This window comes from Moschus berezovskii, chromosome 25 (genome assembly GCF_049115385.1).
Source record: "Moschus berezovskii isolate FMDL1 chromosome 25, NW_MosBer_1.0, whole genome shotgun sequence".
Taxonomy (NCBI): domain Eukaryota; kingdom Metazoa; phylum Chordata; class Mammalia; order Artiodactyla; family Moschidae; genus Moschus; species Moschus berezovskii.
In genome coordinates, this window is record NC_142484.1 from 51,433,770 (window position 1) to 51,460,834 (window position 27,065).

At 42.8% G+C, this 27,065-nt stretch overlaps 2 protein-coding genes and 1 long non-coding RNA gene across 15 annotated transcripts in view; 1 reads left to right on the top strand and 2 right to left on the bottom strand.

Moving 5' to 3' along the window:
• LOC148773950 (ferroxidase HEPHL1-like) overlaps positions 1–27,065 on the top strand; it is a 158,439-nt gene that overhangs the window by 113,005 nt on the left and 18,369 nt on the right. For 9 of the 12 annotated variants that reach the window (XR_016036283.1, XR_016036281.1, XR_016036282.1 and 6 more), the window contains 2 exons: positions 1,789–1,929; positions 7,005–7,110. Coding sequence is in view for 1 of the 12 variants with exons in the window: in XM_088832020.1 (XP_088688146.1) it covers positions 1,789–1,929; positions 7,005–7,057 (194 nt within the window). In the remaining 11 variants the exon portion in view is untranslated. Of the gene's footprint in view, positions 1–1,788; positions 1,931–7,004; positions 7,733–27,065 lie in introns of those variants that run through there. The other 3 variants (XR_016036290.1, XR_016036291.1, XM_088832020.1) reach the window with 2 other exon arrangements.
• LOC148773951 (uncharacterized) overlaps positions 1–27,065 on the bottom strand; it is a 145,631-nt gene that overhangs the window by 85,469 nt on the left and 33,097 nt on the right. The gene's annotated exons all lie outside the window — the stretch shown is intronic.
• The window catches only part of LOC148773952 (ferroxidase HEPHL1-like), a 39,589-nt gene continuing 20,258 nt past the window's right edge, over positions 7,735–27,065 (bottom strand). The window contains exons 8-12 of the mRNA XM_088832019.1: positions 24,798–24,937; positions 22,123–22,263; positions 12,598–12,704; positions 9,120–9,342; positions 7,735–7,872 (exon numbers count right to left, since the gene is read on the bottom strand). Of these exons, the coding sequence (XP_088688145.1) occupies positions 7,778–7,872; positions 9,120–9,342; positions 12,598–12,704; positions 22,123–22,263; positions 24,798–24,937 (706 nt within the window). The 3' untranslated portion in view covers positions 7,735–7,777. The remainder of the gene's footprint in view (positions 7,873–9,119; positions 9,343–12,597; positions 12,705–22,122; positions 22,264–24,797; positions 24,938–27,065) is intronic.

Sequence of the window (27,065 nt, forward strand, 5' to 3'; positions counted from 1 at the left end):
CGGCCCATCCATCTTCACCATCTGCTAACATCGGTTCCCAAGCTTGCTTTTCATACCAATGAGTCATCTCCCATGGGAACATTCCTTCTTTTGAATCTCTGAATCAGAGAACAGATCTCTGAAGAACGGGTGCTGATTCTGCAGAGGGGGCTGGGCTCAATTTGGTTTGCTCAGGAAAAGGAAACAGACCAGCGACTTCATCAGTCAAGCTCAGCACCACTTCAGTCAGGGGAGCAGAAGGCCCATCTGTCCGTTTGCTGCAGATCAGGGAGAGGCCTGAACCCCAGAAACTGCCAAAGCCCCCGGACAGGCACACTGGTCATCACTGCTCCCTGTGACCCACCAGGCAGTAAACCAGAAGGCATTCACCCCTTCTCAACAAAATAGCACAGCATGTGCAGTTTAAGCGGCAGTGAAAATACGTTGATTTTCTTACATGTATGCATATGCCCCATCTATAACTCTTCCCAAAACTACTTTAAAAACCATGCCTAAATTTTTCTTTTCTGGCTTTATCATTTTAAAAAAAAACAGTGTGCTTTTCAGACACTGTCTGATTCATACTAAATATTTGTTTTAAAGATAATAGTAGTCCAACAAATTTTAGATTATTTAGGCCTTTATCAGTACAGTCCAGGACTGGTTCCGGGAACTTCACGGGCATCAGAATGCTCAAGTCTCTTGCAGTAAATGGCTTAGTACTGTTGGCCCTCTATGTCTGCATCCATGAATACCGACAGCCAACTGCATTTCTCAGGAAAGCACTAAAACCACGGTTGAACCAGTGAACAATGGATGTGTGTGGTCAGACTCTCAACTGTGAGTGTATTTCCCTGTGAACACAGTGTGCAGATACATCCCTAGAACCTCAGGGACCAGATCTGTGGTGCTTCCACTGGAAGTCTGTTTCCACCTCTCTCAAGGGATCCCTGTGTGAGGGATGCTCTTTCGGTGTGGCTGAGCAAACTGCATTTGTGTCTTGTTCTGGGGACCAACGGGCACCTGTGCTGGGTGAGGGCATCCCATGGCAACGAGAGTACAGACCTCTCCAGGGATGTGTGTGCCGATTTCCACTGGCTCTCATGCTGGTTAACAGAAACGTGTACACACAACTTTCTGAAGAGTGCATGTCTCATGCAGATATCCAAATACTGAGAAATAGCATTGGATGTTTGCACATGCATTAGTGAAATCACCATATTGACCATAAATCAATATGTTTATGTTTTAATTTTATTGTCTTAGAAATTCCTTTTATACTCATTATTTCATTGCATCCTCACTATTATTATATCTATTTACCAGATAATGAGCAATTTTAAACTAACCAAAGGTTACACACGGGGATTACAATGAAAAGTCACCACGTGTTGTGGATAGTTTTTCCTGGAGAGTATGTCTCAGCAGTAGTAAAAATGTAAGCATTTATTGAGTACTTACTATGTCTCAATTTACTGAAATTAGCACTTTACACATGTTACTTTATCTAATCCTTACTGTAACCCTTTGAGAAAGGTAAGACCATGTTACAAATGAGGAATTTGACTCAGGTAGTTTACTTGACTTATTCAAAGCCTCTCTAATAAGTAAGTGAAGGAGGCAGGATTTGAATCCAGATTGATCCATCTGCAAACCGTGACATGATATTTAATGTTACCCAATGTCACCTACTAGAGGAAATACCCTAATAACAAGGCTAACCTTTGTTTATTTTGTCAAATACACGTGAATTACACCAGTGTTGAAAAGAGCAACGATAATGCACACAGACCTGTGTTTTGCCTTTAGGCCCAGTGATTCACGCCGAGGTGGGGGACTCCATCCTGATCATATTTATGAACAAGGCCAGTCGGCCCTACTCCATCTCAGCCCAGGGTGTGGAGGACATGGATAGTGGGAAGCAGCTCCAAGTGCCTGTCACAAAGCCAGGTAACTGACCCCAGAGGTCTGCGCCATGCCGATGAGTACTCCAGGCTCAACTCCTTTCTTGTCCGATCTCTGAGGGGTCTTGGAAAGCTCATTGTAAAATCATTACTGCATCATTACGTTCCATCCATTACCCCGATATGAAATTACTATTCAGCCAATGACTGTTTGTGGAGTTTCTAGGGCTCAATTAGAGACCTTAAAGGGTATTAAGACATAATAACAGCTAGCACATATTGAATGTTAACTTTGTGCCAACTTTTAAATTTAGAAAAAAATGTAAAAACTCACTTATTCTTATACTAACTCAGGGAAGTAGACACTAACATATTTCATTGAGCCTGATACCACTGATTATAATGGCCATCATTACTTTGTTATTAAAGGAAAAAAAAAGTGCTGTCAGGACTTCTCTGGTGGTTGAGTGGTTAAGAATCTGCCTCCCAGTGCGGGGGACCTGGTTCAGTCCCTGACCGAGGAGCTAAGACCCTGTGTGTAACTAAGTCTGCACACCGCCCCTACTGACCCTGAGCTCTGGAGCCCACGCACTGTAATGAAGATCCTGTGTGTCGCACCTGAGACCCAAAGTGGCCAAATACATAAATACATTGTTTAAATGCTGCCAATTAAACTTTAACATGCCACTGATGGAAAGATGCATCTTGGCATCAGATACGCTAAATTGTGAAAATGCACATCCTGTTATTGATGGAATCTGGTAGTGGTACGTTTATTTAACAGGTGACTGAGGCACAGAGGTGGCTCAGAGGTTAATGCGTCTGCCGCCAATGCGGGAGACTCGGGTTCGATCCCTGGGTCGGGAAGATCCCCTGGAGAAGGAAATGGTAACCCACTCCAGTATTCTTGCCTGGAGAATCCCATGGACGGAGAAGCCTGGTTAAGCTACAGTCCACGGGGTCGCAAAGAGTCGAATAAGACTGAGCGACGGAACAGAACGGAAGCACAGAGGAGTAAAGAATTCAACCAGGACAGACGTTAGGAATGGTGGAGCCGGTGTGACTTCAGGACCCGAGCTCTTGACCATGCATTTCTCTCAGGATGCTTCAAATGAGTTTGGAAGAAAAAAAAAAAAGACAAGATGAATCATTTCAGCAATAATACACATTATACATGTTGAAATTCTAAGTGGTGAAGGTTTTCAAGAATATATCTGAGAGGGTTGATAAAATTTCAGAGAAAGAAAATCCATGAAGCCTCATTTTTGAACTGTGGTGCTGGAGAAGACTCTTGAGAGTCCCTTGGACTGCGAGGAGATCCAACCAGTCCATTCTAAAGGAGATCAATCCTGGGTGTTCATTGGAAGGACTGATGCTAAAGCTGAAACTGCAGTACTTTGGCCCCCTCATGTGATGAGTTGACTCACTGGAAAAGACTCTGATGCTGGGAAAGGTTGGGGGTGGGAGGAGAAGGGGACGACAGAGAATGAGATGGCTGGATGGCATCACCGACTCTGTGGACATGAGTTTGAGTGAACTCCGGGAGTTGGTGATGGACAGGGAGGCCTGGCGTGCTGTGATTCATGGGGTCGTGGAGAGTCGGACACGACTGAGCAACTGAACTGAACTGACCTGAAGAAAAGCTTTATACAAGAGATAGAACTCTAATTGTTTTTTTTAGTTGAAGTATATAGTTGATTTACAGTGTTGTGCCAAACTCCAAAGTATAAAAAGTGACTCAGTTATACACATGATATCACTTATATGTGGAATCTAAAATATTGCACAAGGGAATCTATCTACAAAACAGAAACAGACTCATAGACATAGAGAACAGACTTGTGGTTGCCAAGGCACAGGGCAGGACAGGGATGGACTGGGAGTCTGGGGTTAGTTCAGTTCAGTGGCTCAGTCGTGTCCAACTCTTTGCGACCCCATGAACTGCAGCACGCCAGGCCTCCCTGTCCATCACCAACTCCTGGAGTTTACCCAAACTAATGTCCATTGAGTCGGTGATGCCATCCAGCCATCTCATCCTCTGTTGTCCCCTTCTCCTCCTGCCTTCAATCTTTCCTAACATCAGCGTCTTTTCAACATCAGAGTCAGCTCTTTGCATCAGGTGGACAAAGTATTGGAGTTTCAGCTTCACCAACAGTCCTTCCAATGAAGGACTGATTTCCTCTAGGATTGACTGGTTAGAACTCCTTGCAGTCCAAGGGACTCTCAAGAGTCTTCTCCAACACCACAGTTCAAAAGCATCAACTCTTCGGTGCTCAGCTTTCTTTATGGTCTAACTCTCACATCCATACATGAGTACTGGAAAAACCAGAGCTTTGACTAGATGGACCTTTATAGGCAAAGTAATGTCTGTGCTTTTTAATATGCTGTCTAGGTTTGTCATGGCTTTTCTTGCAAGGAGCAAGTGTCTTTTACTTTCATGGCTGCAGTCACCATCTGCAGTGATTTTTGGAGGCCAAACAAATAAAGTCAGTCACTGTTTTCATTGTTTCCGCATCTATTTGCCATGAAGTGATGGGACCGGATGCCATGATCTTAGGTTTTTGAATGTTGAGCTTTAAGCCAACTTTTTCACTCTCCTCTTTCACTTTCATCAAGAGGCTCTTTAGTTCTTCTTCACTTTTGCCATAAGGATGGTGTCATCTGCATATCTGAGGTTATTGATATTTCTCCTGGCAATCTTAATTCCAGCTTGTGCTTCATCCAGCCCAGGGGTTCTCATGATGTATTCAGCTTATAAGTTAAATAAGCAGGGTGACAACATACAGCCTTGATGTATTTAAAAGATGCATTGAAAGGCGAGAAGATCTCACAATAAAATGAACTTCCATAAATTTTACACAGTTGAAATGTAGTTGTAATAAGTGTTAAGAGCCCCTGTTACAAAATTGATAGCAACCACATAGGTATAATATGGGGGAGTTACATTCCATTTTACCTCTTATGACTACATAATAATATTATTATTATACTATTAGTTCAGTTGCTCAGTCATGTCTGATTCTTTGTGACCCCATGGAGTGCAGCACGCCAGGCCTCCCTGTCCATCACCAACTCCCGTAGCTCACTCAAACTCATGTCCATCGAGTTGGTGATGCCATCCAAAACAATGAGATACCAATATATATATTGGGTTGGCCAAAAAGTTCATTCAGGTTTCATAAGCTAGTATTGAAAAATGTGAACGAACTTTGTGGTCAACCCAATGCTTAAATGGATGGCTATGTGAGAGTTGGACTGTGAAGAAAGCTGATCGCCGAAGAATTGATGCTTTTGAACTGTGGTGCTGGAGAAGACTCTTGAGAGTCCCTTGTACCGCAAGAAGATCCAACCAGTCCATTCTAAGGGAGATCGATCCTGGGAGTTCATTGGAAGGACTGATGGTAAAGCTGAAACTCCAGTACTTTGGCCACCTCATGCGACGAGTTGACTCACTGGAAAAGACTCTGATGCTGGGAAAGTTTGGGGGCGGGAGGAGAAGGGGACGACCGAGAATGAGATGGCTGGATGGCATCACCGACTCTGTGGACATGAGTTTGAGTGAACTCTGGGAGTTGGTGATGGACAGGGAGGCCTGGCGTGCTGTGATTCATGGGGTCGCGGAGAGTCGGACACGAGTGAGCTGAACTGAAGAAAAAATAAGAATGAAAGATAGCAAGTGTTGATGTGAATGTGGAAAAGTGGTACCCTCATACATGTCTGGTAGGAGAGAAAAGTATACTGTGTCTCTGGAACACAGTTTGGAAGTTTTCTTGAAGTTAATCATATATGTACCACCTGTCCTGCTGGCTCAGTGGTAAAGAATCCACCTGCCAATGCAGGAGACATGAGTTCGATCCCTGGGTCAGGAAGATCCCCTGGAGAAAGAAATGGCAACCCACTCTAGTATTCTTGCCTGGAGAATTCCATGGACAGAGGAGTCTTGCAGGCTATAGTCCATAGGGTTGCAAACGGTCAAATACATCTTAGCAACTTAACAACAACAACTAGCAATCTACCCCTAGGCATTTTCTCAAGGGAAAGGAAAAACATGTTCACATGAAAGCATGTTCACAAAACTTATGTTCACATGAAAGCATGTTCACAAATGTTTGTAATGACTTTATTTTTAATAACTCCAAACTGGAAACAAGCCAAATGTCCTTCAGTAGGGGAACAAATAAACAAACTGCAATACATTCGTACGATGGAATACTGTTCAACAACGGGATGGAACAAACTGCTTATACAACGCGGTGGGTGCACGTTAAATGCCGATACAAAATGAAACAAGCCAGACTAATAATGCTATAGACTGTATGATTTCATTTACAAGACACTTCAGAAAAGGCGAAACTATAGAGACGGAAACAGATCAGTGGTTGCCAGGGGTTAAACAAGGGAAAGGAGCTGACTCTAGAAGGTGCGAAGGGGACATTTTAGGGGTTGATGGAGGTGTTCTATATCTTGATTAGGGTTGGTTACACCACTGTATGTGCTTATCATAACAGAACTGTATACTAAACAGGGTGAATTTTGTTGTTGTCATTTAGTCGCTAAGTTATGTTCAACCCTTTGCAACCCCATGGACTGTAGCCAGCCAAGCTCCTCTGTTCATGGGATTTCCCAGGCAAGAATATTTGAGAGGGTTACAATTTCTTTCTCCAGGGTATCTTCCCAACCCAGGGATCAAACCCATGTCTCCTGCATTGGCAGCTGGGTTCTTTACTGCTGAGGCACCAGGGAAGCCCCAGGGTGCATTCTACTCAGTGTAAATTATACCTTAGTTTGAAATATTTATGTATATAATAATTTTATATGTACATAAAATAATTTTGTTTTTATAAATTTTATGTATTTTAATATAATTTTCAAAATATGGATTAAAACAGCCAAATTCTGAAAGGCATCATAGGCATTTAATATATGGAACTTAATATATGAAACTTCATATAATCACTCTTAGTACTTTCTGTCTTAAACTGTGTTGAATAAATATACTGAGGGGAGAGGATATTAGATGTTTCATTAGTTGGTATTTATTTCCGTGTGACTGGAAAAGTAGCAGTACAGGTTTTCTTTGCAGATTAGACATGATTATTCATTTCTATCTACTTCCTGTAGACTGCACAGCACCTGAGATGACAGACATTTGGACCTTATCCCAGGGATTCTGATTCATCAGGTGTTGGGTGGAGCCTGGCAATCTGTTTCTTAAACTGCTCCACAGGTGAGTCACCACTCAGATGGTATAGCTTGATGCTTGAAAGGCAGGAAGCCACACGTGGTAGAGCCCAGTCCACTAGGGCAAAAGTCAAGGTAACATTTCGGAACCAAGACAAAGCTTGAAATATCTCATTTACTAGAGAGAGCTATTCTGTTGGCTAAGCACACAGAAAAGAAACAGGAGAGGGAAAGAGAAAGAAAACAGAGAAAAGAAAAAAACGGAAAAGGGACAAAATACTGTGGATGCCTTCATTTGCGATATTAGTAGCATACTCCACATGGGATTATCCCCATGTGGGCTGCCATCTTTGGGGTCGCACAGAGTCGGACATGAATGAAGCAACTTAGCAGCAGCAGCAACTGATAAGAAAACTCTCATCTGAAGCTCAGAGAGTTTTTGGTTTTTGTTTTGTTTTTTTTAAAAAAGCACAATAAAATACATATTAAGAAATATCTGTCACGGGAAGGACATAATCATATTTCTCTGTTCCATTCTCTAGCATTCACTACCACCCCTTGTGGCTTGTGAAAGCCTTATTGTCAAATAACTCTAATTTCACAATGGAAATATATTAAATCTGTTAATTCAATGTCTTCCCCAAAGCATTTCTCTTACATGTACCTTGAAAAGAAAGCTCTCAGCATGATAATGAATGGTGTGTATGTCCACTTCATCTCCTACAGGATCCTAACAAGTACCAGTTGGTCACTGTATCTTCATTCATGACGAGTCCATGAAGGTTCCCAAAAATCTTCCCATTAATAGCTAAGACGGTAAAAGGAAACAGCCTCTCATTAGTGATGATTCCTTAATCTGGTTTTAGAAACAATTCAAGATCTTTATGTCACCAACATTTTCATTTGCCTGATAAACATGTAACCATCCCACTCACACTTACCAATGGCCCCACCATTTTAGACCCAAAACTCAAATTAGTAAGAAATCTTTATAAAAAAGAGCAAGAAAAGAGAAATAGAAGTTTGGTTTTAAAAACTGTCTCTTGGATAGCAGTACACGTTGGTTGGTTGGTTGTTTATTTGAAATAGTCTTTTTATGGAGTGGATTACAGACTCACGTGTGGGGTCCCCAGATTTATACCATTCTACAGCTGACTGAACACAAGCATGGAGAATCAAGTTTATGGAAATCAAAATTGAACCAATTAAAAGGTTCAATTAATATTACATTTTCTGAGAACTAGCTTGGGGCAAGTTGCTGCTGCTGCTGCTAAGTCACTTCAGTTGTGTCCAACTCTGTGTGACCCCATAGATGGAAGCCCACCAGACTCCCCCGTCCCTGGGATTCTCCAGGCAAGAACACTGGACTGGGTTGCCATTTCCTTCTCCAATGTGTGAAAGTGAAAAGTGAAGTTGCTCAGTCATGTCCGACTCTGTATAGAGGGAGGCAGAATTGTAGGGGAGAGAGTAGCTGAATCAGAAATCAGTTGCTGTATTCTAATCAATGTTAGCAATTAACTAGCTTTCTTATCTTGGCAGGACCTATCTGTTTGCACACTGTTGGTCAAAAGTAGGTCTTGGTGAGAGTGTGTAGATATGTCAATTAGAACACATTACTTCCACTTAAAAAACAAGAAGTACCTTAAATTTCAAAGAATTAAATAACAGACACATTAAAACAGAAATTTGGTGATAGTGTTTCAAGTTCTAGGGACAGTTAAACCAGGCCCTTAAATTTGATCAAGTACAGGTTATCCTGTATTCTTAGAGAAATATACCAATAAGTGATCATTCATTTCCTAGAAATTACTTTACAGTCTTATAGTTTAGGGATCCCAGCATTCAGAGACACAGCTGCCTAAGCAGATGGTCCAGGCCTTGCTGGCAGCCAGTCAGTGGCTTGGCTGGTTCCCTCTGAAGGAAAGCTTTGGAGGACTGTCTTCTGTCAAGGTGCCCGTGGGAATGGAGAAGGGCTCAGAGAAGGAGGCTGGGACCTTCCACAGATTTCTATGGACTTATCTCAACAAGGGTCTCCTTTTTAAACCTCTGATATACCATGCATTTTGTTGCTCTCCTCAAAATCATCAGAGGGCTTAAAATCGCGTGGATCTTTATTAAGATACTTCTTAACATTGTCATCCAGATACCAGGATTCATTCTCATTAAATACCAAAAACAAGAGAGCAAATTCATAATCAGCGTCGCTTCTTCTTCCCTTTTCATTCAACACTCCTTCCCTGCATGTAATCAGAGGACCCATCAAACCACTGTATGTATCCTGAAAGAAAAATAAAGTGAATTAGAAGAGCTTTAAATAATTTAATAACACAGATTAGTTGCTTGTAAGAATCATTGCAAAAAAGACTAAAAGACAATTGACCGTGAAATAAGTACTAAGAAACCCTGAAGAATCAGGGCGATCTTTGCTAAAATTTAAGATTATTTCTAAAAATTTGCTGAGAGCTTTATGAGGGCTGAGGCTGTGGTCTTTACTTATTGTTGAGTCTCCAGAGCCCGGCTATCTACTACATAGAAGGTGTGCCATAAATGTTTGTTGAATAAATGAATGCTTATTTCTATTTTCCTGTGTGTTTTTCATGTGAGACTATATATATATTTTTTTGTTTTGTTTTTGGCCGCCAGAGCATTTTTTTTTTTTAGGTAATTAATTTATTTTTTATTGGAGGCAAATTATTTTACAATATTATATTGGTTGGTTTTGCCATACATTGATATGAATTTGCCCCGGGTTTACATAAGTTCCCTCTCCTGAACCCCCCTCCCACCTCCCTTTATCCTCCCTCTGGGTCATCCCCGCATGCCAGCCCCAAGTGAGACTATATTTTTTAACTGAAGTATAGTAGATTTACAATGTTGTATCAGTTTCGGATGTACAACAAAGTGATTCAGTTATGCATATATATATGCATATATATATTATTTTACAGATTCTTTTCCATTATCAGTTACTACAAGATATTGAATATAGTTCCCTGTGCTCTACAGTAAGTCCTTGTTGTTTCTCTATTTTGTATGTGGTGGTGGTGTGTGCTCAGTCATGTCCGACTTTGTGACCCCATGGACTGTAGTCCACCAGCCTCCTCTGTCCCTGGGATTCTTCAGGCAAGAATACTGGAGTGGGTTGCCAATTCCTTCTCCAATTTTGTATGCAGTGTGTATCTATTAATCCCAAACTCCTAATTTATCCCCCACCCCTCATTTTTCTCTTTGGTAACCATAAATTTGTTTTCTATGTCTGTAAGCATATTTCTATTTTGTAAGTAAGTTCATTTGTGTCATTTTTTTAGATTCCACATATAAGTGATTTCACATAATATTTGTCTGACTGACTTTACTTAATGTAATCACCTCTAGTTCCATCTATGTTGCTGCAAATGGTATTATTTCATTTTTTAAATGGCTGAGTAATATTCAGACATTGAGTGTGTGTGTGTATATATATACACAACATGTTCTTTATCCATTCATCTGTCACTGGACATTTAGGCTGCTTCCCTGTTTTGTTTATGGTAAATAGTGCTGCTATGAACATTGCACGTATCTTTTTGAATTATGGTTTTCTCTGGGTTATATGCCCAGAAATAGGATTCCTGGATCATATGCTAACTCTGTTTTTAGTTTTTTAAGAAACCTCCATCCTGTTCTCCAAAGTGGCTGCACCAGTTCACATTCCCACCAGCAGTGTAGGAGGGTTTTCTTTTCTCCACACCCTCTCCAGCATTTATTATTTGTAGACTTTTTGATGATGGCCATTCTGACCAGTGTGAGGTGATACCCAAGTGGGATTGTATGTATAACTATATACAAATCTTATATTTCATTTTCTATGGGTAAAGTTTTCTTGGGAACTGATATGAGCCCATGAATGACTTTCATATCGAGTTATTCAGCCCTGAGCTTTCTTTTGAACTCCCACATTTCCATCTGCCTATTTAAATATTCCACCTGGAAGCCTCCTGCAACAATTCATATGCTAAGAAGCCTTTCTAGGGTGAATGTTAGTATTTCCCTCCCCGTGTCCTTCTCCTGAATTCTCTGTTTCTGTCAGTAGCACTATGATATTCCCTGTCACTTAGGTCGTGATTTTCAGTGTCCTCACTGTGCCCCACGTTGTGCGCGCGTGTGTGCTCAGTCGCTAAGTGATGTTGGACTCTTGGCAGCCCTGTGGACTGTAGCCCGCCAGGCTCCTCTGTCCATGGAATTGTCCAGGCAAGAATACTGGAGGGGGTCGCCATTTCCTCCGCCAGGGTCGTCCCATCTCATTTGCTATCAAATCTTACATTTTTGCCCCTTCACGGTGTCTCTTCGTTCTGTGACTTTCTCTTCATTCTATCCACCATCCTTCTAGTGTAAGAGCGTTTTGGTTTTTGACCCCGCCCTGCAGCCTGTGGGATATTATCTCCCGGACCAGGGATCGAACCTGTCCTACAAAAGTCACCAGATTCAGAATTGTGATATAATTATGGATGTGCACATGTATTATTTCCCCCAAAGATGATAAAGTCCTTCAAGACAAGAATATTTTCAGCCCTCATAGTACTTGGTGAGGTCATTTGCACATCACAACAGCTCAATAAATATTTGTTTGTGGACTTCCCATGATTCTACTTTGGTTTTTGTTTTTTTTTCAAGTGTCTGGTATGTTTCTCCTGAACTCTTGTGCTGTCCAGTACACCTCAAAGACACTAATTATATCAGATATGACCTTAGTTTGGACTTCAATTATGAGATATAATTCAAGACTAGATGTTTTATACATTCATATCTGACTCAAGTTCAATACTGAATCTTTGCCTTTAATTTCTAAGTAAAGTTAGCCTATTTATCATTCAAATAGTTTGTAGTTTCAGTTACTAAGTTTTTGTGGAGTTTGTTTTCTTTCCTGAGCCCTGATGGTACTGGTAAGGATTTTAAAATTGGGTAACATCATAAACCATGTTAAAAATTAAAATATATATTTATTTTTTTGGTTATCTAATTTGCGTATCTTCTCTTGCTTCAAACTTCCTTATAAGTTCTAAATTTAGTAATTTGAGATCTTATTTTTTTCCCCTACACTTTAGATCAAGGGCCAGCAAACTTTGTTTTTGTAAAGTGCCATATAGCAGGTGACTTCCCTTGTGGCTCAGATGGTAAAGAATCCGCCCGCAATGAGGGAGATCTGGGTTGGGCCGATCCCCTGGAGAAGGGAAAGGCTACCCACTCCAGTATTCTGGCCTGGAGAATTCCATAGACTGTATAGTGCATGGGGTCACAAAGAGTCAGACACGACTGAGCAACTTTCACTTCACTTCACATAGCAAGAATTTTTTACTTTGTGAACCATATCGTTTCCATCACAGCTCCTCAACTTCATCATCAGTAATGCAAACAAATGGGCATGGCCATAGTTTGAGACCCCTGCTTGAAACCAATACACCTCTTCATATATACCCACCGTAATTGTGATAACTTGAATGGTCAACTGAAAACCATATCACTTGGAGCATTTTGGCAGCTCTCTCCACCTTACCTTCACAAAGTTTACTGTTGAATAGTAAACCCATGGAATACAATTTGGGTCAGATGGCCCTGGACCAGACCTTTTACGGACATTCCATCTGTAGGTTTTTATTTCTCCTGAAACAAGAAGAAATAGAAAAAAAATTTTTTTAATTATGTGATCTCTGTTCCAGACAATTTACCTGAAGAAATACAAACAGATTCTTTGTATATTTGATTAAAGTTACTGCTGGGGAGAATTACCCATTCAATAGAAATGTTCCTGTTAAACTCATACGTTGACTTTCTGCAGGTTCACCATGACAGATTTTCATTTCAGGCTATAGCCTTCCATCCTAGTTTGATGGTTTTTCTCCTCAAATTTCTTATCTCCTTCCCAAGAGTTATGCTTGCGCGCACTTGAGTTGCCACGGGCCTCAGCCTTGGCTTCTTGTGGAATCACCAGGGAGCACTGTAAATCCTCACTGCTCATACCTCATCCCAAACCAATGAAATTAGAATATCAGCAATCTACTATTGGTGTACAAATATATTCCTTAAGCTTCTCAGGCAATTCTAATCTGCAGGCATGTGAGATCTAGCTGGAACCAGAGAGACTCAGAGAGGCCTAGTTTCAAATCTCAACCCTAATGACTTGTTTCCACTCAACCTTTGACAAGCTACTTTACCTCACTGACCTTTGAAAAGTGAGGGCTTCCCTGGTAGCTCAGATGGTAATGAATCTGCCTGCAAATCAGGAGACCTGGGTTTGGACCCTGGATAGGAACGATCCCCTGGAGAAGGGAATGGCTACCCACTCCAGACCCATGCCTGGTTTTCACTTAACTTTTGACAAGCTACTGAACCTTCACAGACCTTTAGTTTCCTTATTTGTAAAGTAGATTAGTCAACCCAGTTTTCAAACTGTTGTGAGGATTAAATGAAATAAAATATCTAGGAAAGTGCCTCACGTTGAGGTCGGTCAATAATTGTTAGTTTGTATACATGTGTGCATGCTAAGTCGCTTCAGTTATGTCCGACTCTGTGCAACCCAATGGACTATAGCCCACCAGGTTCCTCTGTCCATGGCAATTCTCCAGGCAAGAATACTGGAGTGGATTGCCATGCCCTCCTCCAAGGGATCTTCCTGACCCTGGGATCAAATCCATGTCTCTTATGTCTCCTGCATTGGCAGGCAGGTTCTTTACTGCTAGCACCACCTGGGAAACCCCTAAGTGTTAGTCACTCAGGCATGTCCGACTCTTTGCAACCCCATGGACTATAGCCCACCAGGCTCTTTTGTCCATGGAATTCTCTAGGCAAGAACACCGAATTAGATTGCCATGCCCTTCTCCACGGGATCTTTCCAACCCAGAGATCGAACATAAGTCTCCCATGTTTCAGGAAGATTCTTAACCATCTGAGCCACCATGCAAGAGTTAGTTTGTACGTATGCTAGCAACAAACGCATGCACTCCCTCTGGTCAGGCCCCATATCTGTGAATCGCCTGCGACTGGCCCAGAGCCTTGCAGAGTAACTATATATTACTCATGAGTTATCAAGATAATCACATTGTAAAAGGCTCATTTAAATTATCTCCTTTTGAACTATCTGAGTCCCATCCTCACCCTATAAGGACAAACAATTTATAGCTGAATCTGAGTCACAAAGCAAAAGTAATGAAGACTTGCATGAAACTTTGGTCTGTGTTTGTTCATGAAGCAGTTGGTTAGCAATATCATCTTAGGTCTAGTTTCCATGATTTACCCCATGCCTTGGTAATCACAAGATAAACAGCTGATATTTACCTTTCTAAATGCAAGTGACTTTCTAAATGCAAGTGTGGGTTATTAAAGTTGAAACAATCCATTGTCCACCCACCTGGAAGCCAAGTTCTCAACAAAAAGAGGATGCTCAGTAAATGTTTGTTGAGTGATATAATGAAAAGAAGACGAAGAAGATGGAGGAAGGGGAGAAGAAGGAGAGAGGAAATCTGAGGGGGCTTCAGTTCAGTCGGGTCCAATTCCTTGTGAACCATGGACTGCAGCACACCAGGCCTCCCAGTCCATCACCAACTCCCAGAGTTTACTCAAACTCATGTCCATCTAGTCGGTGATGCCATCCAACCATCTCATCCTCCGTCATCCCCTTCTCCTCCCACCTTCAGTCTTTCCCAGCATCAGGGTCTTTTCCAATGAGTCAGCTCTTCGCATCAGATGGCCAAAGTATCGGAGCTTCAGCTTCAGCATCAGTGCTTCCAATGAATATTCAGGACTGATTTCCTTTAGGATGGACTGGTTGGATCTCCTTGCAGTCCAAGGGACTCTCAAGAGTCTTCTCCAACACCACACTTCAAAAGCATCAGTTCTTCAGTGCTCAGCTTTCTTTATAGTCCAACTCTCACACCCATACATGACTACTGAAAAACCATAGCTTTGACTAGACGGACCTTTGTTGGGAAAGTAATGTCTCTGCTTTTTAATGTGCTGTCTAAGTTGGTCATGACTTTTCTTCCAAGGAGCAAGTGTCTTTTAATTTCATGGCTGTAGTCACCATCTACAGTGATTCTGCAGCCCAAACAAATAAAGTCTTTCACTATTTCCATTGTTTCCCCATCTATTTGCCATGAAGTGATGGAACCGGATGCCATGATCTTCGTTTTCTGAATGTTGAGTTCTAAGCCAACTTTTTCACTCTCCTCTTTCACTTTCATCCAGAGGCTCTTTAGTTCCTCTTCAGTTTCTGCCATAAGGGTGGTGTCATCTGCATATCTGATGTTATTGATATTTCTCCTGGCAATCTTGATTCTAGCTTGTGCTTCATCCGGCCTAGAATTTTGCATGATACACTCTGCATATAAGTTAAATAAGCAGGGTGACAATACACAGCCTTCGCATACTCCTTTCCCAATTTGGAACCAGTCCAGTGTTCCATGTTCAGTTCTAACTGTTGTTTCTTAACCTGAACATAGATTTCTCAGGAGGCAGGTAAAGTGGTCTGGGATTCCCATCTCTTTAAGAATTTTCCACAGTTTGGTGTAAGCCACACAGTCAAAGGCTTTAGCATAGTCAATAAAGCAGAAGCAGATGGTTTTCTGAATTCTCTTGCTTTTTCTATAACCCAACAGATGTTGGCAATTTGATCTCCAGTTCCTCTGCCTTTTCTAAATCCAGCTTGAACATCTGGAAGTTCACGGTTCACGTATTGCTGAAGCCTGGCTTGTAGAATTTTGAGCATTATTTTCCTAGCTTGTGAAATGAGTGCAATTGTGCAGCAGTTTGAACATTCTTTGGCATTGCCTTTCTTTGGGATTGGAATGAAAACTGATCTTTTCCAGTCCTGTGGCCACTGCTGAGTTTTCCAAATTTGCTGGCATATTGAGTGCAACACTTTCACGGCATCATCTGTTAGGATTTGAAATAGCCCAACTGGAATTCCATCACCTCCACTAGCTTTGTTCATAGTGATGCTTCCTAAGCCCCACTTGACTTCACATTCCAGGATGTCTGGCTCTAGGTGAGTGATCACACCATCGTGGTTATCTGGGTCATAAAGATCTTTTTTGTGTAGTTCTGTGTATTCTTCCACCTCTTCTTAATATCTTCTGCTTCTGTTAGGTCCATACCATTTCTTTCCTTTATTGTGCATGGGGTATCCTTTTTTGGTGGGATCCAACATTCTCCTGTCAATGGTTGTTCAGAAGCGAGTTGCAATTTTGGAGTTCTTGCAGATTAGCGCAATCCAATCCAAGATGGCAGAGTCCCGAGGGAGCTTACTTTTCTTAAAATGCTAACTTGTACTCTTCATCACATGCATGCCCTGATTAAACTTTCTTATCCAACTTGCCTGAACTAAGTTAGTTTCTTGCTCCTACCCCCAATCTCTGGGTTCTCCCAAACCTTTCAGACTTATTTGAGACTCCTGTGGGGACTGAATATCTCTGGCTCCCATTAAAAAAAGAAAAAATGCTCCATTGCCACAATCTATAATCATTTTTCTTCCTACTCTGACAGCCCTCATATCTAGGACTCTTAGAAGTCCAGTCAGCCTAGAGGAGCGGAACTGTGTCCCTTGTCACTCTTCACCATCAGGGTACATCCACCAGGAGGGGTCACACCAGCTTGCCCACAGCCCTACCAGAGCCCCACCCCAACCCTCATGCCTGATATGCTCCCTTTGAGGCTGCTTCAACCATCAAAAATAAATATGTTTAATAGTTTTTTTTTGGATCCATTTTAAACCATTTCCCTCTTCATCAAAGCAAGAAGGGAAGAAGAAAGTACAAAAAAATGTGAAGTAGAAAAGATGATCACGTTGCTGTTTAAAATACCACCATGAAGATAAAACCGTTATTAACACTTTGGCTTATTTCCCTTCTGGTCTTTCTTCTATACTTGTATTTTGCTTAACAAGTCTTTCCCGTGTAATTTAAAACTTTTTTTTTCATTAAAACTTGTTTGTTAAATCTTTCTTAAATGTCATTTTATGGCTACACGATGGTCCACTATAAAAAGATTCCAAAATTTACTTCTGTCTCTGTATATAGACATTTACATGTTCATGAAAACTTTCTTGAAGCAGGTTGAAGCAGCTTTTGATACTGGGAGTAGGGAGTGGCAGAATTTGGAATAGTAACCAGTAAAGATTTTCCTTCCCACAACCCCATCCTTGGACAGGTACCTTGCTAACTTTTTGATTCATTAGACTGTTTTCTTTTCTTATTTTTTACATCTTTAAATTTTTGCTTTAATGATCTTTATTGAAATTGCTATAGCATTGTTATAGTTCTTCTGTTCTGTGTATTCTTGTCACCTCTTCTTAACATCTGCTGCTTCTGTTAGATCCACACCATTTCTGGAAAAGATCAGTTTTCATTCCAATCCCAAGGAAAGGCAATGCCAAAGAATGCTCAAACTACCACACAATTGCACTCATCTCACACACTACCAAGTAATGCTCAAAATTCTCCAAGTCAGGCTTCAACAGTACATGAACTGAGAACTTGCAGACGTTCAAGCTGGATTTAGAAAAGGCAGAGGAACCAGAGATCAAACTGCCAACATCTGTTGGATCATCAAAAAAGCAAGAGAGTTCCACCAAAACATCTACTTCTGCTTTATTGACTCTACCAAAGCCTTTGACTGGGTGGGTCCCACCAAACTGTGGAAAATTCTTCAAGAGATGCGAATACCAGACCACCTGACCTGCCTCCTGAGAAACCTGTATGCATGTCAGGAACCAACAGTTGGAACTGCACATGAAACAAGACCGGTTCCAAATCAGGAAAGGAGTACGTCAAGGCTGTATATTGTCACCCTGCTTATTTAATTTATATGTAGAGTATATCAGGCAAAATTCCAGGCTGGATGAAGCACAACCTAGAATCAAGATTGCCAGGAGAAATATCAGTAACATCAGATATGAAGATGACACCACCCTTATGACAGAAAGCAAAGAGGAACTAAAGAGTCTCGGGATGAAAGTGAAAGAGGAGAGTGAAAACGTTGGCTTAAAGCTCAACATTCAAAAAACTAAGATCATGGCATCTGGTCCCATCACTTTATGGCAAATAGATGGGGAACAATGTAAATAGTGAAAGACTTTATTTGTTTGGGCTCCAGAATCACTGCAGATGGTGACTACAGCCATGAAATTAAAAGACACTTGCTCCTTGGAAGAAAAACTATGACCAATCTAGATGGCATTTAAAAAGCAGATACATTACTATGCCGACAAAGGTCCATCTAGTCAAAGCTATGGTTTTTCAGTAGTCATGTATGGATGTGAGAGTTGGACTATAAAGAAAGCTGAGCACTGAAGAACTGATGCTTTTGAAGTGTTGGAGAAGACTTGAGAGTCCCTTACACTGCAAGGAGATCCAACCAGTCCATCCTAAAGGAAATCAGTCCTGAATATTCATTGGAAGGACTGATGCTGAAGCTGAAACTCCAATACTTTGGCCACCTAATGCAAAGAACTGACTTACTGGAAAAGACCCTGATGCAGGGAAAGATTGAAGGCAGGAGGAGAAGGGGATGACAGAGGATGAGATGATTGGATGGCATCACCAACTCGATGGACATGAGTTTGAGCAAGCTCCAGGAGTTGGTGATGGACAGGGAAGCCTGGCGTGCTGCATTCCATGGGGTCGCAAAGAATCAGACATGACTGAGCAACTGAACTGATAGTATTATAATAATATTATTATGTAGTCATAAGAGGTAAAATGGAATGTAACTCCCCCATATTATACCTATGTGGTTGCTATCAATTTTGTAACAGGGGCTCTTAACACTTATTACAACTACATTTCAACTGTGTAAAATTTATGGAAGTTCATTTTATTGTGAGATCTTCTCGCCTTTCAATGCATCTTTTAAATACATCAAGGCTGTATGTTGTCACCCTGCTTATTTAACTTATAAGCTGAGTACATCATGAGAACCCCTGGGCTGGATGAAGCACAAGCTGGAATTAAGATTGCCAGGAGAAATATCAATAACCTCAGATATGCAGATGACACCATCCTTATGGCAAAAGTGAAGAAGAACTAAAGAGCCTCTTGATGAAAGTGAAAGAGGAGAGTGAAAAAGTTGGCTTAAAGCTCAACGTTCAAAAACCTAAGATCATGGCATCCGGTCCCATCACTTCATGGCAAACAGATGCGGAAACAATGAAAACAGTGACTGACTTTATTTCTTTGGCCTCCAAAATCACTGCAGATGGTGATTGCAGCCATGAAATTAAAAGACACTTGCTCCTTGCAAGAAAAGCCATGACAAACCTAGACAGCATATTAAAAAGCACAGACATTACTTTGCCTACAAAGGTCCATCTAGTCAAAGCTCTGGTTTTTCCAGTACTCATGTATGGATGTGAGAGTTAGACCATAAAGAAAGCTGAGCACCAAAGAGTTGATGCTTTTGAACTGTGGTGTTGGAGAAGACTCTTGAGAGTCCCTTGGACTGCAAGGAGTTCTAACCAGTCAATCCTAGAGGAAATCAGTCCTTCACTGGAAGGACTGATGCTGAAGCTGAAACTCCAACTTTGTCCACCTGATGCGAAGAGGTGACTCTGATGTTGAAAAGACCCTGATGTTGGGAAAGATTGAAGGCAGGAGGAGAAGGGGACAACAGAGGATGAGATGGCTGGATGGCATCACCGACTCAATGGACAATAGTTTGGGTAAACTCCAGGAGTTTGTGATGGACAGGGAGGCCTGGCGTGCTGCAGTTCATGGGGTCGCAAAGAGTTGGACACGACTGAGCCACTGAACTGAACTAACCCCAGACTCCCAGTCCATCCCTGTCCTGCCCTGTGCCTTGGCAACCACAAGTCTGTTCTCTATGTCTATGAGTCTGTTTCTGTTTTGTAGATAGATTCCCTTGTGCAATATTTTAGATTCCACATATAAGTGATATCATGTGTATAACTGAGTCACTTTTTATACTTTGGAGTTTGGCACAACACTGTAAATCAACTATATACTTCAACTAAAAAAACAATTAGAGTTCTATCTCTTGTATAAAGCTTTTCTTAGTTCAGTTCAGTTCAGTTCAGTTCAGTGGCTCAGTTGTGTCCGACTCTCCGCGACCCCATGAATCACAGCACGCCAGGCCTCCCTGTCTATCACCAACTCCCGGAGTTCACTCAAACTCATGTCCATCGAGTCGGTGATGCCATCCAGCCATCTCATTCTCTGTCGTCCCCTTCTCCTCCCACCCCCAACCTTTCCCAGCATCAGAGTCTTTTCCAGTGAGTCAACTCGTCACATGACAGGGCCAAAGTATTGGAGTTTCAGCTTTAGCATCACTCCTTCCAATGAACACCCAGGATTGATCTCCTTTAGAATGGACTGATTGGATCTCCTTGCAGTCCAAGGGACTCTCAAGAGTCTTCTCCAGCACCACAGTTCAAAAACGAGGCTTCATGGATTTTCTTTCTCTGAAATTTTATCAACCCTCTCAGATATATTCTTGAAAACCTTCACCACTTAGAATTTCAACATGTATAATCTGTATTATTGCTGAAATGATTCATCTTGTCTTTTTTTTTTCTTCCAAACTCATTTGAAGCATCTTGAGAGAAATGCATGGTAGAGAGCTCGGGTCCTGAGGTCACACCGGCTCCACCATTCCTAACGTCTGTCCTGGTTGAGCTCTTTACTCCTCTGTGCGTCCGTTCTGTTCTGTCGCTCAGTCCTGTCCGACTCTTTGCGACCCCGTGGACTGTAGCCTAACCAGGCTTCTCCATCCATGGGATTCTCCAGGGAAGAATACTGGAGTGGGTTACCGTTTCCTTCTCCAGGGGATCTTCCCGACCCAGGGATCGAACCCGAGTCTCCTGCATTGGAGGCAGACGCATTAACCTCTGAGCCACCTCTGTGCCTCAGTCACCTGTTAAATAAACGTACCACTACCAGATTCCATCAATAACAGGATGTGATTTAGCGTATTGGAGAAGGCAATGGCAAGCCACTCCAGTACTCTTGCCTAGAAAATCCCATGAATGGAGGAGCCTGGTAGGCTGCAGTCCATGGGGTCGCTAAGGGTCGGACACGACTGAGCGACTTCACTTTCACTTTTCACTTTCACACATTGGAGAAGGAAATGGCAACCCACTCCAGTGTCCTTGCCTGGAGAATCCCAGGGATGGGGCAGCCTGGTGGGCTTCCATCTATGGGGTCTCACAGAGTCGGACACGACTGAAGTGACTTAGCAGCAGCGTATCTGATGCCAAGATGCATCTTTCCATCAGTGGCATGTTAAAGTTTAATTGGCAGCATTTAAACAGTGTATTTATGTATTTGGCCACTTTGGGTCTCAGTTACGACACACAGGATCTTCGTTACAGTGCGTGGGCTCCAGAGCTCAGGGTCAGTAGGGGTGTTGTGCAGACTTAAGTTATACACAGGGTCTTAGCTCCTCGGTCAGGGACTGAACCAGGTCCCCCGCACTGGGAGGCAGATTCTTAACCACTCAACCACCAGAGAAGTCCTGACAGCACATTTTTTTTTCCTTTAATAACAAAGTAATAATGGCCATTATAATGAGTGGTATCAGGCTCAATGAAATATGTTACTGTCTACCTCCCTGAGTTATTATAAGAATAAGTGAGAGGGAGGAGGGAGGGGGGTTCAGGAGGGGGAACTTATGTAAACCCGGGGCAAATTCACATCAATGTATGGCAAAACCAACCAATATAATATTGTAAAATAATTTGCCTCCAATAAAAAATAAATTAACTACAAAAAAAAAAAAAAGAATAAGTGAGTTTTTACATTTTTTTCTAAATTTAAAAGTTGGCACAAGGTTAATATTCAATATGTGCTAGCTGTTATTATGTCTTAATACCCTTTAAGGTCTCTAATTGAGCCCTAGAAACTCCACAAACAGTCATTGGCTGAATAGTAATTTCATATCGGGGTAATGGGTGGAACGTAATGATGGAGTAATGATGTTACAATGAGCTTTCCAAGACCCCTCAGAGATCAGCAATAAAGGAGTTGAGCCTGGAGTACTCATCGGCATGGCGCAGACCTCTGGGGTCAGTTACCTGGCTTTGTGACAGGCACTTGGAGCTGCTTCCCACTATCCATGTCCTCCACACCCTGGGCTGAGATGGAGTAGGGCCGACTGGCCTTGTTCATAAATATGATCAGGATGGAGTCCCCCACCTCGGCGTGAATCATTGGGCCTAAAGGCAAAACACAGGTCTGTGTGCATTATCGTTGCTCTTTTCAACACTGGTGTAATTCACGTGTATTTGACAAAATAAACAAAGGTTAGCCTTGTTATTAGTGTATTTCCTTTAGCAGGTGACATTGGGTAGCATTAAATATCATGTCATGTTTTGCAGTTGGATCAATCTGGATTCAAATCCTGCCTCCTTCACTTACTTATTAGAGAGGCTTTGAATAAGTCAAGTAACCTACCTGAGTCAAATTCCTCATTTGTAACATGGTCTTACCTTTCTCAAAGGGTTACAGTAAGGATTAGATAAAGTAACATATGTAAAGTGCTAATTTCAGTAAATTGAGACATAGTAAGTACTCAATAAATGCTTACATTTTTACTACTGCTGAGACATACTCTCCAGGAAAAACTATCCACAACACGTGGTGACTTTTCATTGTAATCCCCGTGTGTAACCTTTGGTTAGTTTAAAATTGCTCATTATCTGGTAAATATAATAATAGTGAGGATGCAATGAAATAATGAGTATAAAAGGAATTTCTAAGACAATAAAATTAAAACATAAACATATTGATTTATGATCAATATGGTGATTTCACTAAGGCACGTGCAAACATCCAATGCTATTTCTCAGTATTTGGATATCTGCATGAGACATGCACTCTTCAGAAAGTTGTGTGTACACGTTTCTGTTAACCAGCATGAGAGCCAGTGGAAATCGGCACACACATCCCTGGAGAGGTCTGTACCCTCGTTGCCATGGGATGCCCTCACCCAGCACAGGTGCCCGTTGGTCCCCAGAACAAGACACAAATGCAGTTTGCTCAGCCACACTGACAGAGCATCACTCACACAGGGATCCCTTGAGAGAGGTAGAAACAGACTTCCAGTGGAAGCACCACAGATCTGGTCCCTGAGGTTCTAGGGATGTATCTGCACACTGTGTTCACAGGGAAATACACTCACAGTTGAGAGTCTGACCACACACATCCATTGTTCACTGGTTCAACCGTGGTTTTAATGCTTTCCTGAGAAATGCAGTTGGCTGTCGGTATTCATGGATGCAGACATAGAGGGCCAACAGTACTAAGCCATTTACTGCAAGAGACTTGAGCATTCTGATGACCGTGAAGTTCCCAGAACCAGTCCTGGACTGTACTGATAAAGGCCTAAATAATCTAAAATTTGTTGGACTACTATTATCTTTAAAACAAATATTTAGTATGAATCAGACAGTGTCTGAAAAGCACACTGTTTTTTTTTTAAATGATAAAGCCAGAAAAGAAAAATTTAGGCATGGTTTTTAAAGTAGTTTTGGGAAGAGTTATAGATGGGGCATATGCATACATGTAAGAAAATCAACGTATTTTCATTGCCGCTTCAACTGCACATGCTGTGCTATTTTGTTGAGAAGGGGTGAATGCCTTCTGGTTTACTGCCTGGTGGGTCACAGGGAGCAGTGATGACCAGTGTGCCTGTCCGGGGGCTTTGGCAGTTTCTGGGGTTCAGGCCTCTCCCTGATCTGCAGCAAATGGACAGATGGGCCTTCTGCTCCCCTGACTGAAGTGGTGCTGAGCTTGACTGATGAAGTCGCTGGTCTGTGTCCTTTTCCTGAGCAAACCAAATTGAGCCCAGCCCCCTCTGCAGAATCAGCACCCGTTCTTCAGAGATCTGTTCTCTGATTCAGAGATTCAAAAGAAGGAATGTTCCCATGGGAGATGACTCATTGGTATGAAAAGCAAGCTTGGGAACTGATGTTAGCAGATGGTGAAGATGGATGGGCCGGTTAATAATTTATGAATCTAATAATCGTGTGATGCATTATTTTGATAAGAAACATATTAAAGCCTTAGTATTTATATAAGTTGTCTTGTACATTTAAAAACAGAAAAGTCATCTAGATTAGCCCTCTGCTTTAAGATCTCATCTTCACGATGGGGTGACACTCAGGTGAGGACAAGTGGGGAAGGTTAGCAGGAAGAGTTTATCCAATCTCATGGGCAGCTCAGGGCATCAGACAGATGAAGTCAGTTCTGAGAAGGCCAGGAAATCAGGGCCACCGGAACTGAATCCATGCTGTTCACCCAAGCACTGCTTCTCGAGTAAAAGGTTTCTCTTTTGTCAGAATGATTTTCATGGTGTGTTGTGAAGGCAGTGGCCATGGATGACTGAGAACCTTGGAGAAGCCATGTAAACACTCTGGCTGCTGTTCTGAGGCATCGGTGTTTCAGATGAAAGTTTCCTGGCTCAGCAGAGGGGTGGCCAAGGACCTTCATGGCAGCAGGAGATGGTTAGACTGCCTGGATGACAGGGATTCCTGTTTGTGTGTCATCTGCTGGTCTTCTTATGCTACTGTTTGTGTGAGCTGAGCACACAGCATGCTCCCTGATGATGGGAGGGCAGCAGGCTGTCTCCCTTGTATGAATGCAGTCAGGCTACTCTGTTCTTCCATTCATTCTTGGGAAGATGTCTAACCGGATGTGTGTGTGCGTGTATGTGTGTGCTGGCAGTGCACGGCTGTGATCTGTGCCATACCCAGGAGTGCCAAATGCTCCTCTTGTGGCGGTCGAGCTTTGATCTCCACAAATTCTCCACTGGTGTATTCCCTGTAAACCACTTTCTTGTACTGAGAGCCGATCCAGTTTTCAGTGTGGTTCATGAATATATCTCCATGTCTGCAAATCAGAAGCAACAGGAATTAAAGTTGTTAGAGGGAAGAAAAACCTTGAGTGCTTCTGCATGATTTGGAGGTGTGGGCACTGGAGTAGTGCTTCCAAAACCTGACTCTGATCAGGATATCCCTGGGGAGCTGGTCCTTTACATCAGACTTTGTGGAAGTGGGGCCAGGAATCTGCATTTGAAAGCATCTCTGGGGCTTTAGATGTGGCAGTCCAGTATTGGCCTACGGTCCACTCTTGGGCACCACTGCTGTAGAGCCCTGCTGGGACACAGAGAACAGACTTGTGGATGCAATGGGGGAAGGAGCTGCTGCTGCTGCTGCTGCTCAGTCGCTTCAGTCGTGTCCAACTCTGTGCGACCCCACAGACGGAAGCCCACCAGGCTCCCCCGTCCCTGGGATTCTCCAGGCAAGAGTGCTGGAGTGGGGTGCCACTGCCTTCTCCGAATGGGAGACGGAGAAGGCAGGACAAATTCAGCGAGTGTCACTGACACACATACACATCACCTGTGTGAAATAGGGAGCTGATGCTGCATAGATAACCAGCTGGCTGCTCTGTAACACGGGGGGTTAGTTTGATGCTCTGTGATGGCCTGGAGGCACCAATGATGGGGAGAGAGCGGTGAGGGAGACTCGAGAGGGAGGCGATATATGTATACTTACAGCTGATTCATGTGCGGCAGAAACCAACACAACATTGTAAAGCAATTAGTCTCAATTTAAAAGAAAACAAAACCCTGCTGGGTGCTGCATAGGGCCAGACTTAGTCAGAGACTCCTAAAGGCACTCTGAGATTACATTCTCCTGGGACCAACCAACCTCAGGAACATGTTCACCCATGCACATGCGCACACCCCACCACCGTGCATTCCTTCAGATTCCATATGTTGTTCTGTACCCTGCTATGTTTTTCCACGGTAAAGATCTCAAGAAAGTCTGTGGGTTGTGTATGGCGCATATGCGTGCGTGCAAAGTCTCTTCAGTAGGTTCTGCTCTTTTCGACCCTATGGACTGTAACTCACCAGGCTCCTCTGTCCATAGGATTCTCCAGGCAAGAACACTGGAGTGGGTTGCCATTTCCTTCTCCCTGGGAAGGGCTACCCATCCAGGCAACCCACTCCAGTATTCTTGCCTGGAGAATCCTGTGGACAGAGGAGCTTGGAGAGCTGCTGTCCATAGGGTCGCACAGAGTCAAACACGACTGAAGCGACTTAGCATGCATGCATGCGTGCGTGTATAGGAGAAGGAAATGGCAACCCACTCCAGTGTTCTTGCTTGGAGAATCTCAGGGACGGGGGAACCTCGTGGGCTGCCATCTATGGGGTTTCACAGAGTCAGACACAACTGAAGCAACTTAGCAGCAGCAGCCCTTCCCAAGGGATGTTCGCAACCAAGGGATCAAACCCAGGTCTCCCACATAGCAGGCGTATTCTTTACTGTCTGAGCCACCAGGGAAGCCCAAGAATACTGGAGTGGGTAGCCTACCCCTTCTCCAGCGGATCTTCCCAACCCAGGGATTGAACCAGGGTGTCCTGCATTGCAGGTGGGTTCTTTACCAGCTGAGCTACCAGGGAAACCTGGTGAATCTTTGAATGAATTTTAAATCATCCTACCCTTGAGGCACATCTTTTAAAACTGAGGAGTGATTTTATTTCTTCATTTATCCACAAGGTGGCACCATTATACGCTTTCCATGAGCCTGAACCCTCAAAACAGACCGAGTAAGAAAAACAGAACAGGCTACGATTCCTAATAGCTGGTGTAGAGGAGTTGGAGGGGGTCATAACCACAGAAGGTGCATGAGGGCTGGGGAACAGAGGGCAAGGGAAGTGTGATAATAAATATCAAAGAGGTACAGGGCATGAACGTCAGCATGGCATGGTGATGAGACCACGGATTTGTCCTTCAAAAAGGTCAGTGTTCAACTCCACCTCTGCCAGTGACTGAGTGAACCAGCCCTCACCTGCATACATGGGGCGGTGCCACCCAGGCAGAAGCTGCTAACCCTAGGGAGGAGGCCTGCTGGCCTGCCCTCCAGACAGTTCAGCCCTGAAGGCCTGGCCGGAGGGCACCCGTGCTCAGCAGCGTGCGAGGTCCTCGAGCCCGCGGATTCGTCTGTGTTCTGC